At 37.4% G+C, this 16,724-nt stretch overlaps 1 protein-coding gene across 2 annotated transcripts; it reads right to left on the bottom strand.

Moving 5' to 3' along the window:
- Positions 1–502: 502 nt before the first annotated feature.
- Positions 503–16,263, bottom strand: LOC122840020 (WD repeat, SAM and U-box domain-containing protein 1-like). Of its 2 annotated transcripts, none has more exons than XM_044132126.1 (11): positions 15,330–16,260; positions 13,701–13,888; positions 12,990–13,076; positions 10,806–10,899; positions 10,041–10,074; positions 9,865–9,905; positions 9,410–9,519; positions 8,916–8,945; positions 6,766–6,942; positions 2,350–2,484; positions 503–2,229 (listed from the first exon to the last, which is right to left on the bottom strand). In XM_044132126.1, the coding sequence occupies exons 1-11, from the start codon at positions 15,725–15,727 to the stop codon at positions 2,078–2,080; spliced, it is 1,446 nt and encodes a 481-aa protein (XP_043988061.1). In that variant the 5' UTR covers positions 15,728–16,260; the 3' UTR covers positions 503–2,077. The 2 variants fall into 2 exon arrangements, with proteins under 2 accessions (XP_043988061.1, XP_043988060.1); XM_044132125.1 differs by having other exon boundaries at positions 632–2,229; positions 9,395–9,519; positions 15,330–16,263.
- Between the last annotated feature and the right edge of the window lie 461 nt (positions 16,264–16,724).

The following is a 16,724-nucleotide window of genomic DNA, read 5'->3' as shown; positions in this document are numbered from 1 at the left end:
CAAGTTCAGACTTGTGTATTTTGAGTTTTAGGCACAATGTTGTTAAAATGGTGTTGAATATAAATTTGTACATTGCATAAGCCATCATTAACACTGAATCATTTCTGTATCTGCTTGTTGTTGCTGTCTAGTTAATTTATTCACAGTGCCAATGGCTTGGTTAATTGTAAAAGCAATATATTTTATATAGTTATTTTTGCACAGCTACAAAGGCATTTGACTCTCAGTAATGAGAATTCAACGCATGCTACAGTTGCAGTTTATATAACAGAAAAACAGGAATATCTTAAAAAAAAGAGGTGGTTTGGGGGCTTGGTGCCATTAGCTTTATTTTATGATGTACGTTAAATGCAGTTGTTACCATGTTTTCAGTATTGTGAGCTTTATTAGCCGTGATCACATACTGTAATGAACATTACTGCCACCATGCGAGAGCGAAATAAAGACCCACTGAGAGGGAAAAAAACAACAACAAAAAAAACACAACACATCTGTCTCCTGGGTTTTTGTATTAAATACATACAGATTATTACTGCAGTATTTAAAATGTCTAAATATACAACAATTAAGTGTGCTGAAGGTAATTAAACAGATTATAAAAAAAGGACAACCTTACAATGCAGAGCACCATCTTTGGCAACACAACGTAACTGCAGGTTGACTATGAGCCATCTTGTGAGTTGTAGTTTTCATACGCACAATACATTGTGCTTAAGAAACATATTCAGGTTTCAACTGCATGTAAATTTAAATTGAAACCAGAATTTTGCACTGTTGAGACATTTTTGTTCTCACTGTAATTAAACTTATGAATTCAGTTGCAACTTCTCTTAAGAAAAAAAATGTTCCTACCTTTTCTCGCGATTCAAGCCTAAAATCAAGAGAAGCTTGATCCGATTTAACTTCAGATAGCAAGAAACAAAAGATGCATGCTTCTTTAAACTTCTATTTCACTGTTTAAGAGCACTACTGTCATTGTAAATGTATTTCCATAATTTAGCACAAAAGTCAAACTTCAATTATATAGCTTCCCTATAAAATAACACTGTTTGCTGCTGTTAGTTGATGACTAAGAATTGGTTGAGAAAAACACTAAATCCAGTTTCTCAAAAAATTTTAATATGACAAGAATTTTGAATGCACAAATGTCCTTTTGTGGCCAACAGAATTGTGGAAATAATTCCTGATGTGATGTTTGTCTAGCAGACATTCATATAAAAGGCTATCAAAGATGGCTTTTCATAGAGTGCTGTATCTAAACATGTACATGGAAAATTAAGTGCACAGAAAAAGACATGCAAGAGAAGAACATTAAGCAGAAAAGCTCCTTTGAAGCACCCAGAGCCATAGAAGTGCAGAGAGGGACCACAAGTGTCATATTCCTTGCAATAAGCCACTGTTAAACCTGGAACAACTTTAAGAGTGAGAAAAAGGGAGAGCACTGCTGCTCAGTGGTCCAAAGTTCTATTTTCACATGTCAGTATTTATTGTCCCTCATTTAGAAATTACGGTCACTGTTAAAACAACTTGGTTTCTTTAACACTCTAGCATCTAGACAAGATGATTGACTTCATGCCGCACAACATTGATGCAGTAATTCATGCAACAGAAGCCCCAGCCAAGTATTGTATGAATTTTTAGTAGGCTAACAAATCTGCAGTAAAAAATTATTTTGTTATTGGTGTTCTGAAGTATTCTGATATTCTTTGTTTTGGAGTTTTTATTTGCTATAAACCATTGTAGACAAAATTAACACATTCACTCTTGGAATTAAATTTCAGTGATAAACTGTTTTCTGATTTTGATCAAAGTTCTAATAAACACTCAATGTGCTGAATTCAATAAATTATCATTAGAATCATATTGTAACATTGAAAGCTCTACGGTATAACACGAAAAACAAGCTGACTGATTAATATATTAGAAATAAATCTGGTAATTTTCTATATCAGTTTCTGAAGTGAAAATCAACAAAGCAGCAAACTGACTCAGTAATGAGAACACTTATTACCTTTCTGGCAATTACAGTAGTTTAAGTACCAGTGGCATTTTAGAAAATGTAAAATGAGCTGCTGGTTTACTGACTGGACTTCCAGCGGGCTATTGCCATCTTCAGGGATCTGTTGGGGGTCAGCAGAGTCGTCTGTAGGGGCAGGTTGGTCATTGGGCTTGTTTTGTTCTTCCCTCCAATCCAGCTCTCGATAGATTCTCGCTCGTAAGAGTACCCATCTGAGGAACAGACACTTAGTTTATGTTTGAGAACTACAGCAGTGGCAGAGAACTGAGTTGCCGTGTCTGATGATGCACATGCTAGAGGACAACGGTTTTCTGCTTTTAATGTGAACAAACCTGCAGCTATGACTGGATCCTTCATCAGCTCTCTGGTGATTGGACACAGAAACTCATCCGGAGCTTCTGAGTCGCTCTGCTCTGCCTTCAGGGCCTCAATTTTCCTCAGAAGACGTCCACGAAGACCTACAGACTCTGCAAAACCACATCCAGATAGTTTCAGTTGGCATGAATTTGAAAATGAACATTTTTGAATTTTTTTTTTTTTTAACATGAGCTCTGTTTAATCTCTTGTTACTTTCTGTTGAGCTAACTAAAATCACAGCACACTGACTAAAACATACTTAAAAAAAAATAAATAAATCTGAAATAAATCTGTGCTGAGTCACTAAGAGCCAGACGTTTTGCTCCTCAGCTCCGGCAACTTAACATCTCCTCTTATTCTGCCTGAGAGTAAACATCCAGCAGGTCCAAAAGAGGAAAAATCTCTCTACACGCAGCTGCATGTCTCCGCCTACTGACGGCAGCCTCTGAATTTGTCATCTGCAGCAAATTTCTTGAACAGCTAAAAGGGAGGGCCGACCTTTATGGCTGCCCATGATTAGTTGCGTGTCTGTGGGTAATGGCTGTGCCACAGAGAAGCATGTCTCATTCAGGCAGTAACAGCAGCTGCAGTGACATTTTCTAGCATGACTTTTAAAGTCTTGACAATTTTATTACAATAAGGGCTCTGAATGATTCAACATATTTAAACCCATTTTCCCTGCATGATACTAATGCAACACCATGCACGTTTCTAGCTTCATTTTAAAGGCTAGGCAAAGAGATGAAATTTTATTTCATATTTTACAAAGACGAAAATAAAATTGGAGTGATCTTCCAAACTGATCAAAATAACATTTGAAGAAAAATGGAGAAAGCCTAAGAACACCATCCCCCCAAAAAATACAAGGGTGGCAGCATCAGGAGTGGAGTTTTGATGCACGGAGGATGGGTGTACTTTACAAAATAGTTGTCAATTTGAGGAAGGAACATAATTTGTAAATATTAAAGCAACATCTCAAGACATCAGCTAAGAAGTTAAATCAAGAGAACACAATGGTCTTCCAAATGGAGAATAATCTGAAGCACACTGACAAATTAGTTAAGGTTTGGAGCGACAATCAAAAAACCCTGGTTCTCAGTCTCAGTCTCATAGAAATTTTGTGGGATGAACTGAAAAACTGTGTGAAAAAGACGATCCACAAACCTGAACCACTTACACCAGTTCTGTCTGCAGCATTGGGCTAAAATTCCAGCCAATTATGAAAAGTTTCTGAAAGGAAACTCAAAATGTTTGACCCAACTCATATTGGTATATTCTTCTTTAAAGAAATACTAAAACTACTAAAATACAAATTATACCCAATACTGCTGACGATTGTTTTAGAGGTTTTTAAAAATGCAAGTCTCTTAAGCAGGTCCTCCTGCTGCTTTTATATGAAGAGATGTGAAAGATGCCACTTCCTTCCCATGTGCCATTTGATCCCCTCCATCAGAACCACATCTATTATTTTTAGTGCAAATGAACTGCCATCGTGTGTGTTACTTGTTACTCTGTATAATTTGTAGCCCCCAATCCCAATGTCTAAATCTGTCAGAGACCTATTCTTACTTTCGTTTTACATTGATTTATGCTATGGATCTTAAGAAACATAATTAAGACTGATAGAGAGATGTTTAGCTTGCTAGGTGGACAGATACTAAGGCACTTTATTTTATTTCTTGTGCTTACAATTTTATACAATTTTAAGCACATTGATTTCAGACATTCAGATGTCTACTCTCCATTTCTTTGAGGTAGAAAGTGAACTTTGTGAAACATGGAGAAAGAAAAACTACAGGCATCCTACTGGAGACACAAGTACATGTTTAGATTCACTAAGTTGTTGCAGGAGCTGTATCATCCATCCTCTTTATCATAGCTTATGATCTGCTCCCGTTTAATAAAAACATTTTCTCTCAATTTGTGAAATGTAGATTATGCCAATGGCAACAGCAAAAGCTATGGCCTGAACTTAACTTCTGAAACCTTTTCAGAAATGCTGACTATAATGTATTTTCACCACCAGTGCTCAGGACTTGCTCATGCAATCTGTTAGGCATAGTTTGACGATCACTGTAAAAGGGTTTGGAGCTGAATTCTACACAAAGATAAAGAAAACATGTGTTCATGTCTTACTTGCAGAAGTATTCACACCGGTACATCATTTAATACTTTAGCTCATTATAACTGACTAACTGTTTTATGTTATTTAATCTCAGTATAAATCCAGCTGTTTTGCAAATGCCTCATTGGTTGGTTGGAGAGCAAAGAGAGAATCATAAAGACCAGCTGTACGCCTTATTCTGTAAGCATTCTTCTTCAAGGTCCTAGAATTTCATTTATCTTTGAAGTACAAGAAAAGTTACTAGTTCCCATTTCTCAAAAACTGTCTATAAAGAAAGCATTTGAAATACCATTTTTTGGGTACATTTTGGTCTGTTGGAAAATTTATTCTTTACAAATACTATTCAATCTAACCTGATGCTCCTGAGTGTGTACTGCTCTCCAACATGTAGTGAAAGCAATGATGTACCAAGGCTACACTCATAAGCATTCTACCTCTGTTCAAGGAGAAATTACTCAGCCTCTCCTCTGAAAACATTGTTCCAATCAACTTCTATAAGAACGAAAAGCTAGTCCTGCACTGAATAGCACTTTTTCTCTTCATAAAGCAAGGAATCAATACGGATGAGGAGAAAAGACTGAAGTACTACAGAAAAAAAAAAAAAAAATGTGTGTTGCTGTGAACCAGTTAACCCATCAATGCTGATCCAGCTTATAATTACGTCAACAAGACAGCTCGGATGCTAATGTGTTGAGAAAAAAACAAGCAACAGACGACAGCAGTACAGCCAGCCTGGATCATGCTAGAAAAATGACAGCATTCAATCAGGTTGAACTCCTTGAACCCCTCAAGTTGTTACTGAGCTAATAAACGATGTTAGAAAAGTTGCACTTCAAAGTAATACTTCGTTTAGGATTTCTATATTTCTATACACTCCAGCATCTTTCATCACAAGTACTATACCGTCCACTTTACATTTAGATTGATAATTTGATGGTGTGGGGGTGGGGAAGGGGGGTGAAATGAATATTTCATAAAGTTTACTGAAATCTCACTAGATGTGTGTGTCTGCACAAGAAAGAGAGAGGGTGAGTGTATGCCTATGCAAATGCACACACTATTTGCATGCACAGAAAATTATGTGTTGTACTGTGGGGATGTAGGTCGCACAGCATGGCAAAAAATGTGCCAATCTGTCCATTTCTTCTGCGGTAATGATGAGAGCTGTCCTCCATACTAAACATGTAGCGATGGTATGGGGCATGCTTTGAATCACTGAGCAGGATGCGAATCTGGTTTGCTGTCTGATGCTTTACAATTAAACCAAACAAAATGGGTTTTAGTCTGAGTACAGTCAGGATTGTAATGCAGTGAGTTTTGTAATTAGAATCAGATGTTTTTTGTGTTTAGACTGGAGACAGAAGTTCTATGTTTTAACACTAATGTGTGACAAAGTTTAAGATTTGAAAGTTGAAATGAGAGTTTGGTTCTGCTTTTACCTTTAACACCAAGCCCACAAAATTAAACTGATGAAGTGACTAATGCTGAATGGCTCATTTTAAGAAATACCTTATAGGGCTTTAGATGCATGAAGCAGGAATGCAAATTGTTTGATATAAATTTTCAATTTTCAAGCTACAAGAATTGTTGGCCATTTTGCAGTGGCAGATGCACAGCTAGTAACCTTACATGGACCAATTAGGAAACTTAAGTCCTTGATCGTTTGACTTTAATTCAATAACAGCACAATGAGAGCAGGTCAAATGTTATTGATCTGGAGAGTGTTTGCTCTCAGCAAACTTCCTGACTACTGTTTAGAAGAACATGCAGAACCGAGTGATAGCAGGTAGTGTCGCTGGAGCAACACCACTAAATCCTTTTTGAATACAACATCAAGTTTCTGAGCTGTTTCAAGATCTGACAATAAGAAACAATATGAAAGAAATGCATATTTTATCCAAACTCTATGCAAGAATAAGTTTTTAAATCTCGACAATGACACAACAGTGCATAATTTCATGTCTAGCTGTGCAGACGCTCTGTCTGTTTTATTATAATACATTGTGTAATGTATAAAATGCTGTAATTCCTTCAGCTGATCTTGATAGCAGAATAGAAACATAGCTTAATAATGTCAACTTGGACATTTTAGCTCAACTCATCAAGCTCTGCAGAAGAAAGCATCCAATTCTGGGAATTTTGTCACTACAGATCGAATAAGTTTTGGGAATAATGTTTAAGGTGGCATGAAAGCCAATAGAAATGATAATTGATATGAGAAACAATAAGGTGCTTTTTAACCCTATCAATTATTCTTTGTCCTCACCTATTCCCAGCTCAGCCACAGTCTCCTTGGTCATGTGGTTCACCTCTGACCCGTCAATATTGTTGGCTTTAAAAATCATGACGAGCTCATCCAGTCCTTCTTCGCACAGCCAGCTTTGCACATCCTCCTCTGTCCAATCAGCAAGCAACAACCTGGAGTGACCTGGCAATTTCTTTCCTGCAAAAAAAACAAAACAAAACAAAGAAAAAAAACAGAACAGGCTAGGAGGAAGTGCTGAGCTATTACAGCCCAATGTCCTGCAAACAAACAGTTTCCTCCCAATCTCGACAGAAAGGACACACTCCCTATAATCCGATATGGGAGCGATAATTACTTTCTTCTGCACCCACCCATAAAAATCCACAAACACAGTTGTAAAATTACTTTCATCTGCATTCACCCATAAAAATCCACAAACACAGTTGTAAAATAGTCTTAAATCAAGTCCTTCTACTGTAATTTTAACATTTTATCTCATGTAAGTTTTTTTATTGAGTGAAGGCACAGAAACTCAAGAGATCTGTATTCTTCAAACTTTTGTTGTATGAGGCATCTTTATAGAATAGTGTAGTAAAGGACAGCTAGAATCCTTAACAGCGTAGTTTCATTTTTTCGTCAAGAAGCTTTTACAGTGATGTAGTTTACGCAAAAGCACAGATTTCCCAAGACTTGATACTTAAAGTGTATGGAGAAATGCTAACTTTGTAGGTTTGCGAAGCCATGAGGAAAGCAAGAGGCCTTTTTTGGTGTAATCTTGGCTGATACAGTGTATTATTTGGAGTCTCCCAGTCTAGGGGGCTGACTCATTGGAACACCAAGCCAAAATCAGGGAAGATTCATTGGAGTCAGAGCAGTTCCAGACTGCATCCTTTGGATCTTAGTCTTTTAGTTTCACTTTTAAAAGAAAACAAACAAAAAAAATAATCTATGAATGCACCTACTTAAACCTATAGTTATATAAAAAATAGGACATCTCAATAAATATACGTGTATTTTTTTAATTTAAAAATGTTTACATGCAAAATAGAGTGCATTTTGACTGGTCATTCACCCGAGCATACAGCCTTGGTAAGGACAGCATTATTGAAAGTGAAGGAACCAAGAGCCCCTTGCTAACTGGAGGGTATTCAGACCTCAACAGCTTAGGTGGGAGAATCTGTAAACACAACCACTAGTCATACACTGCACTAATAGGGCCTTCATGGAAGAGTAGCAAGGTAAAAGTTATCTGAAAAAGAAAGGTATGGAAAACCTTCTTTAGAGTTTGCAAACCGTATAGAGAACACAGCAACACATGGAAGACACTCTGATTAGGCAAAACTAAAACACATTTTTCAGGCCTGCGCAGTGTGTGTAGTGGAAAACCAACTCTGAATATCAGCAGCAGAATGCTGTAGGATAATTATCTTCAGATCGCACAGGGAAACTGATCAGAGTTGATGACGAGCAGAGAGCTCACGTCCCAGGAAAAATTAAAGTTACAGATCTATATCTAATTGAGAATCTGTGGAAAGGCTTAAGAAATCTTAACGTTTTAGAGACTCTCTCCAAAACAATTCAGAATAGATCTGAAAATTTTTTTGATACACAGGTATGCCACACTTTTCAGATTGTAGTTATCAGTCATATTTTTTCACTGCGGGAGGAAACCAGAATAACAGTATAGAAGCCATGCATGAACAGAGAGAACATGTAGAGACCCTAAACCAGGATTCAAACCCAGAACCTTCTTGCTGCAAGTCAACAACACCACTGTGCAGTGCAGGATAAGAGTTTATACAGCGCTGGTGATTTATGGAGCAAGCATCTCTTCAGCATTTCAACGTGTTGCACATTGTTTGCTGTGTTTACCTCAGAAATCTTGGCTGTGGCTAAAATAAATAAGTCAGACTATATGAGCTGTAGCAAGATTTGAACAACAAATAGAATTTGTGTTCAAAAAGAATACTAGCCACAGATTTATTTTCTAGTCAGACACACTAAAAGAAGATATTTTTCAAGGGGTCAACAAATGACGTTCTAATGCTCAAAGCGGGCTACGTGAGTAAGTTACACAAAATGCAGCTTTACCATAAAACATTCAAATAAATCCACATATCGCCTGAATACTTGATGGACTCAGACAGAAAAACAGAGTGACGGTTATTTACCTTGACATGGCACCTGCTGTGATTCAACCGCTGCAGAAAAACATGAAAGGAAATAAGTTCATTGTGTGAAAAGACAAGAGAAAAACAAGATTAAAGCGAAGACGTGGAGCGGCAGCGGTGGAGGAGTATTAAAAGACAGGTTCAACGTTTTAGAGGAAAGGGAATTTGTTTTATCAACATCATGCTGACGAAAGGCAGATGGAGGAGCTGTTCAGATGTTTATCGAATGCATGTATTCTTTCACTATAAGCAGAAACTTCTTGTTCCTGCTTATAGCAGCATTCATCCCTCCATTACAACAGCTCTATGAGGATCAGTGATAGTCTATCCAGCTGCAACATCATAATATAAACGTTATTCCTCTTATAGGCAAATAGGAAATTTGGAGTTTAACTATGCAGTGATTTCTGAGGTTTTGTTTTTCCATCAAATTTTTAAATACAGGTTTATTCAAGACATTAAAAAGTGACAAACTCAACTGCAACAGTATTTACCAGTTTCTTCATATCCAACTCCCCCAATCTTCCACACATTTACTGATCTGTCCATTGAGCCAGTTGCCATCAGGCCAAAGGCAGGAGACAGAGCGACCGCTGTCACATATCTGCAGGAAGGCGAGATAACAGGAAAGTGAAGGGTGTTTGTGACAACCTGAAAGTGGCACAGAAAGAGATCAGCCCCAAAAATCTGTTTCCCTCAGCCATTAAAAAAAAGATCCCTAAATCCTTTCAAACACTTCAAAGCGCTCTGATGGTTCTTACCTGCAGTGCCACATCAATGACTGTGCAGAAAGCAGAAATATACTGTTGCATCACTGCACCCAGCGCTTCTGGGAGAAACTAATCAAGCAAAAATCACACATTTTGATCTGAAACGCCAGGGCTCCATATTTTGCTGCTCGGCTGAGACCTGCGGAGATTGTATCGCAGCAGGAGGCTGGGTAATTTACCTGTCATGTTGCTTCAAAATGTGGAGCAGGGTTCCCAGGTTCTGTGAACAAAGTGCAACTGGAATGTTTTGAGTTCTTATTTACAGGGACGAGACATGTTTGATTCAGAAGTCATCTTTATATCACTGTGAACTGAGGAGGAATAAAACAAAAGACACTTTGTGAACATTACTTACGGCATCGTATATCGTTACACTTTTATCCACCGATCTGTAATAATTACAGTAAATAAGGTCACCTCATGTTCAAAATCCATATGTATGCATTTACACCACAGATTAATCATGTAGTCATGTATGAGTTTATAAAAACTGAGGAAGACAAGAATAAGAAACAGATCAATCTTCAGTGTGTTTGACTTTGAGCCAAGAGCAACAGAAGGGGCCAACAGCAGCTTTATAATAAAGTACATTCCTCCTGTGGCTGACTGAGAGAACAAGAAGGTCTACACTCAGCAGTAGCATCTGCTGCTTACTCACAAAAAAAAACACAACAAAAAAAACATAAAAATCCTTCACAGAATCAAAGGCAGCCAACAGTGTATTCAAAAGCTGATAAAGAGTAATGTAATTACGTATGGAGCAACAAATTCACCCTTTAATGAACAGCAATGGCTATCAGAGATTGACACATCCTGCAGCTCCGATGTTAGCTTCTACATTAAAGACTTATGTAAAAACGTATCCAATTTTTTTCCAGAAGTGCCATCAATTTAGCCTAGGCCTGTTTCATTAGTTACTTTTTAAAAAACTGTTCTGCTTAACCATATTTCAGAAGTAATGTCTGATTGTCATTGATTAATTTTCAGTACATTTTTGCTCATTATTACTTTACTTTGGTCATCTATAGAGGGGTACTAATAATTTTGTCCATGTCTACATACTCTTTATAGTTAGCATGTTAGCACAACAGGCTTTCTGTTGCTATGATGAGGTTCTCACCCAGAGACCACCAGCTCTCCATCAGCAGAGAAAGCGCAGGACAGAACTGGAGCCGTTTGACCAGTGAGAATGTGAAGAAGCATCATGGTCCACACTGCAGGTCAACATGAACACACACACACAGAGAAAAGGTTGAGAGGGATTTAGAATTGTCATACATCCTAAACTGTTGACTTGACATCTTTTTTTGTCCCCCTGTACATACATAAAAAAGTTTTAATTTCTCTGCTGACTCTCTGTGCTGCAGCTCTGCCACCTGCTGTCAGCTGTCCAGAGATAAAAGAGTTTTACTATTTGGGGAATAAACTGAACACATTTCAACTCACGTTTTAAAATGGCTTATAACTAATTGAAAAACAATCTTCAGGGGATTTTTGGCATCCCTGAATTAATCTATTTTTCCTGCAGAGTTGTTCAGGCTTGCCTTTTTCAGCTTCCTTGAACAGTCAAAAGACATGTTTTATTCACCAATATCAGATTCGCTGTAGGCATTAGTATGAGTATGCATGGTAGTCTGTATCTCTGAATGAACCAGAGAGGCGTTTCTTCTACGGTCAGAGGGAGCAGAGGTTCGGCCCAGTCCTCCTTAACCATGAACAGAGTAACATTCCCTGGGTATAAAACAAATAATGAGTGGATGAAAAAAGATAAAACTACATTTCTTCTCTCTGGTGTTTTACTTTAAAAAGACTATCAATGGGATGCTGCATGGTTTCTGTGATACAATTCAAACAGTGCAACTCACTTATTGTACATATAAATTGATATAATTTATTTTTCTTAATTGTGTTGATTATAATAATGGAAACCAGAAATGAAATAATTAAAAATTTTAATACATAAATTATGTATACATTGTACAGTACATGCATTTAATGTTTGTTTGACACTTTTTTAGCATAAATAATGGCAATAATGTAGCTTAGCATTACGACCTTATATCTACTGAGGCAGTAAACAAGCCCAGTTCATCATGACATTTGGCCTGTTGGTATCTCATCTCAGTTTTATATTCTCTATGGGGTTTAGGAGAATTTTCTGGAAAATGAACCTAAATTATTCCTGGTTTAATGTTTATGGACCCAGATAATGATATATTTGGCAGGGTGGACACACATCATATCTAAACCCTACTGTGCCACACTTTTTTCTTCCACTCAACTTTCCACAAATATGCTTTGAGAGAGCCCTCTAAACAGTCAGCTACTTCTAAAAGGACCTCTTTTGGCTTACTCTCATTTGGGAGAGTGGGATTGTCTGCTGGACAACTGTCATTTGTGTAGGCTGCAATAAACATTATAGTAATCCCTTTTAAAATGTTTCAGTGTGCTAGCTTTCAAAGGTTTATGTTGGGATTTCATTAGCTGCTAGTCAAAATGTTTCAAAAGTAATGTGCCACACAAGCATAAATCCAAGTTTTAAAATTGACCAGTTGCTTCTTTTAATCACCTTATTCTGTAATTCCTGCAAAAATCAGACATGCAAAAAAAGAAATCCACTTTTCTTAAATGCAAGACAGTTGCAGTCTCATGTCTATGTCTGAGCAACAGCATTACAAAGACAAAAACAAGGACAATTTTTAGCATCTTTCAACATCTTCCTTGGAAAACCAAAAATGTTTTTTGCTCATATATAAATATTATAAATATATATATATATATATTTGTGTATATATATGTATATATATACACGCACACGTATATCACCAAGGACTTTGGTTGCCATGAAGGGCCAACAAATCCTACAGGACATGACCGTTACTACGGCAACACATTAAAGGACCTAGCACCGTTGTATGCCCAAGCACATAACGAAAATGCACCTTGTAACCTGGTTATATAACCCGTGAAGGACGTGTGAACTCTGCTTCCTCTGCTGGAGCTTGAACAACAAAATGTGTCAGTTTGCACCTGGTGGCCTTCCAGATCATTTGCATATTGACACACACGGATAACAGAGAATCCCCCAGCGCTGCTGTGTTTCAAGAGGAAGTCTTAATACATTATTAATGAGTCCATCTCTGATTTAAGCCCCATAAAATGATTGTATTCAGCAGAGAGAGATATCAAGGTTGTCCCAGTCAGCAGTGTGTTTCTCTCTCTTTCTCTCTCTCTCTCTGTCCTGGACAATAGATTAAAGGAGTGTTTGGCTGAGGATGCATGTGGGGTTTGGGGGTCAGCCTACCTGCTCCCTCACGCTGAGAAACAATCCATATTTTCAGAAGACTGTCCTGTCCACAGGAGGCCAGTCGAAGCTCCACACAGGAGTCTTCTGCACAGTAAGTGGAAAAAAACTCAGCATTCATGCTTGATCAAACTAGCAGCAGAAGAAGACAAATAAACCACTAACCAGCAGTATCCTTTAAAAAAGTAGTGTTTTGAAACGAGACATTTGATTAGTGGACTAAAAACAACCTTGGATTTTTAAAAGAAACTGAGAACACCAAGCTTCCTATCAATTTGTCAGAGGAGTAGGTAAATAATGACTTGAACTGTAAAACAAATTAGGTTTATTTGTGATGTAAAAGTGTAGACACCCATAAAAGGTGTGTTTTGTTGAAGGATCTTTTTTATTCAGTTTGGCAGTACTCTTTTGTAAGACTATTAAACCCCACATATTGACTCAACAAAATAGGCCCGGTCTACCTTACCCATGTTTCTCCAATTGTTTAGATTACGAATACATCTCTCACCCACAACTTTCAGGTGACCTCAGATTTTTACAGTAATAACTTCAACACGAAAAAGATTTTTTTCCAACCCATGTTGTTAAAACTGTGGCTACAATTAAGATGAAAATAATTTCTATATCTGTATCTTTACCTTCCATGATATATAGGTAAATAATTTTTTTTGCAACATGTTTTTAAAACTATTTCAAGTTTACTTAACTCACCAATTTTGAAGTGAGGTGCGAAGCTGCAGCAGGTGACGCCCAAATCATGGGCGTCTTTCTGAGCAAGCAGAGGGCTGATGTGATCATCCCAGAGTTTGAGGTCTCCGTGGGTACAGCCGGTCACAAAAACCTGAGAGCAGGGAGAGAAACTGCAGGCCACAATGCTGGCTTCACTTGCTGCAGCACATCTGCGGGAGAAAATTATTAGAGCAGTTTGTTTAAAAGATAAAGAAGACTTTTTGTGAAAATGTTGACCTTGTACGGTTCTGTTGAGATGGGATGCTTAATCATAGAGACAGAGCTCAATAAGAATTCTGACAAGAAGGAAACATTCATATTTCTAGAAATTAAGTATACGCTGTCTGCATTCAAGTTGACCTGAAATGAATACATCTGTTTTTATGCTAAACTTTATTAGCTCAAAAAAAAAAACAAGACCACTTTTCTGATATGCATTCTGACATTGTCCTCAGTGTCCTAAAATGATTAGATTAATGAGTGCATTGTTTTCTAATACATTTTTAATATTATTTTCTGCTTTAAAGTTTGTCACTGATGGGAGGCGGGGAAAAAAAGCTGCGACAGCTGTACGATGACTCCATCTGCTGCAGAAGGCTGAGAGATGTTGCCAAAAGCGACAAGTGTGAGAGCTTTTTGATTCAGTTCGTCTGTCAAATTGTGGTTTTCAGAGCTGAGAGCTAACCTTGAGTCTCACTTTGAATCTGTTAAAGGTGTCAGTTGGATTTTTTTAAATTACTACTCCAACACAGAACAGGCACTCTACCATCAGGGGTGATTCCAGAAGGTTTTCAGATGAGGGTCACTTACAGTGTTGGAGGGAGCCACACTTAAACTGAAAGCAATGAGTTTTTTATCTGCAGCCATTCCATTTAGTCAGGAATATATTAGAATCTTAATTTCATGGTGTAAATGTAAACATGCTGATGTCTTTTCAATACATATTATACAATAACAAGCATGATCAATAGGCTGCATAGGAGGGTTGTTACTAGTTACAGTAATATTCAACACAAACACAAAACAACATAATTTAACACAGATCATGTGTTGATTGGCAATATCCAAATAATGGAAATTAAGTGATTTGTTTTGCTATTTCAGGTCAACTTTTGACAATTTTAAAATGCAGCTTTAAAAATTACCCCAAAACTACATCTATGAAAAGATTAGATGTGTTTAACTCAACACATGTAATCTTGGTATGATTTAAAAGTTCTGTTTAATGAACTTTACAATCAACCCACTTTCTAACTGTGTTCATTAACAAAATGACTTCTTTAGTTAGACATTTTGTAAGACAAATAAAAATACTAAGATGTAACATTTAATTCTATATTTCTCAACCAAAGGTATTTGATTAGCATCCATAATTAAACTAAATTAAAACTGGATGACCTCCAGAACATATATATATATATATATATATATATATATATATATATATATATATATATATATATATATATATATATATATATATATATATAATGTTACTGTTACTGTTGTGATAGCATAACACATTTCCAGCAGTGGACAAGTCCATATCATTTAAGAGGACTTTCAGACAAATACGGTCTGGTATCAGAAACGATTAAGATCCAAGTATACCTGCGCAGTGTCTTGGAAGGGAAGTCCCACAGGGCCACGGTGCCATCACAGGCACCCGCCAGCAGGAGGCAGGAGTCCGGCGCCAACGCGCAGACTCGGAGCGGGCTGCGGCCCGGGTGCTCCACCGCCGAGAGTAGCTCACCTGTTTCCGAGCTCCAAACAATGATGGAGCCGTCCGTGGAGCAGCTTAGCAGGTAGCTGCCGCAGGAGCTGAAGCAGCAGCGGTGAACCCCGTAGCCGTGACCAGTCAGAGGAGAGAAGTGAAACTCCTTAAAGTCCGCCGTGCTATACACCCGGAGAGTTTTATCAGCTGATCCGGTCACCAGAGCAGACGGAGAAAAGGCACAGCAGCTGATCTCGTCTGTATGATCTCGAATTGTATGTATTAAAGAAACCATGTTGGCACCTGTTGATTCTGGCCGTAAATCAGTCTCAGGGTGACGTAAATGGTCCAACGTACAAGCAGGAAGAAGCTATTCTACTTTCCGCCTGCTGTTCTGTCGTTGTTTGAAAACTGACAACTTTCCATAAAGTGATACGAGACCCTTGTTCGTTATGAATTATTTCCTTGCTTCCGCCTACAGCACACCAATAAAATTTATTCTGCCTGTTATCAGTCTTGTGACGCTTAGTTATTGCATTACACAATGTTTATAGTTGACTCAACGTAAGCAGAAACCGGGAGTTATACAAAGATTTTTTCCCTTTAATTTCCCAAGTTGCTGTTTAAACAGATGAGTAAAAAATAGACCGTTTAGAGTACAGTTCACAGTTAAAAAACTACTTAAAGGTACAATCCAGTGGTGTTTTTCCACCAAATCCAAAAAACACAACTAATCCGCTGCATAATTTGGGTCACTGAAATCGGCTGATTGGTTCGCAAAACTAAGCAGGCAGAAGAGCAGTTTTAGCTTTACATATTTTGGCACAGATTCTAAAACTGGATAATGGATATAAGTATGATCAGCATCTGTGAAATATTGACTAATGTATACATTTTCTGTGAATTTGCTACTTATGTGATCCCTAGAAATTATCAATGAATTGGGTTATTCCAGTCTGTTTTGCTGCTCATCTTAAACTAATTACATGCGTTTTGTTGTGGCCAATTATTTAGGGGAATCTATTCACTTTCACATGCAGCTACCTGTCAGTAATCCTGCGGTTTACATGCAGTTCTGTCGGCCAGAATCAAATAGTTCATGTACTTTGTTTATCACATTTTCTAAAAAAAAAAATAAAAAATTAAAATAAAATAAATATTATTTGTGAAATCCAATACCCAATGAGAAGCACTTGAATATAATCTTTAAAAAACACATATATCCACTTGATTAATTAGATTTCTGAAAACACTGGGTTCAGGATAAAGTGTATTTTATTAAAGAAAGCAGT

This window comes from Gambusia affinis, linkage group LG11 (assembly GCF_019740435.1).
Source record: "Gambusia affinis linkage group LG11, SWU_Gaff_1.0, whole genome shotgun sequence".
In the NCBI taxonomy this organism is placed as follows: domain Eukaryota; kingdom Metazoa; phylum Chordata; class Actinopteri; order Cyprinodontiformes; family Poeciliidae; genus Gambusia; species Gambusia affinis.
This window is presented reverse-complemented; position numbering and strand designations above follow the sequence as displayed.

Excerpts from the sequence above, each read along its gene's own strand:
- LOC122840020 (XM_044132125.1), bottom strand. The coding sequence starts at position 15,727 with ATGGTTTCTTTAATACATACAATTCGAGATCATACAGACGAGATCAGC. Across the intron at positions 13,889-15,329 it reads CCTTCCAAGACACTGCGCAG|ATGTGCTGCAGCAAGTGAAG; the intron begins GTATACTTGGAT and ends TTTCTCCCGCAG. Across the intron at positions 10,900-12,989 it reads TTCTCAGCGTGAGGGAGCAG|TGTGGACCATGATGCTTCTT; the intron begins GTAGGCTGACCC and ends GTTGACCTGCAG.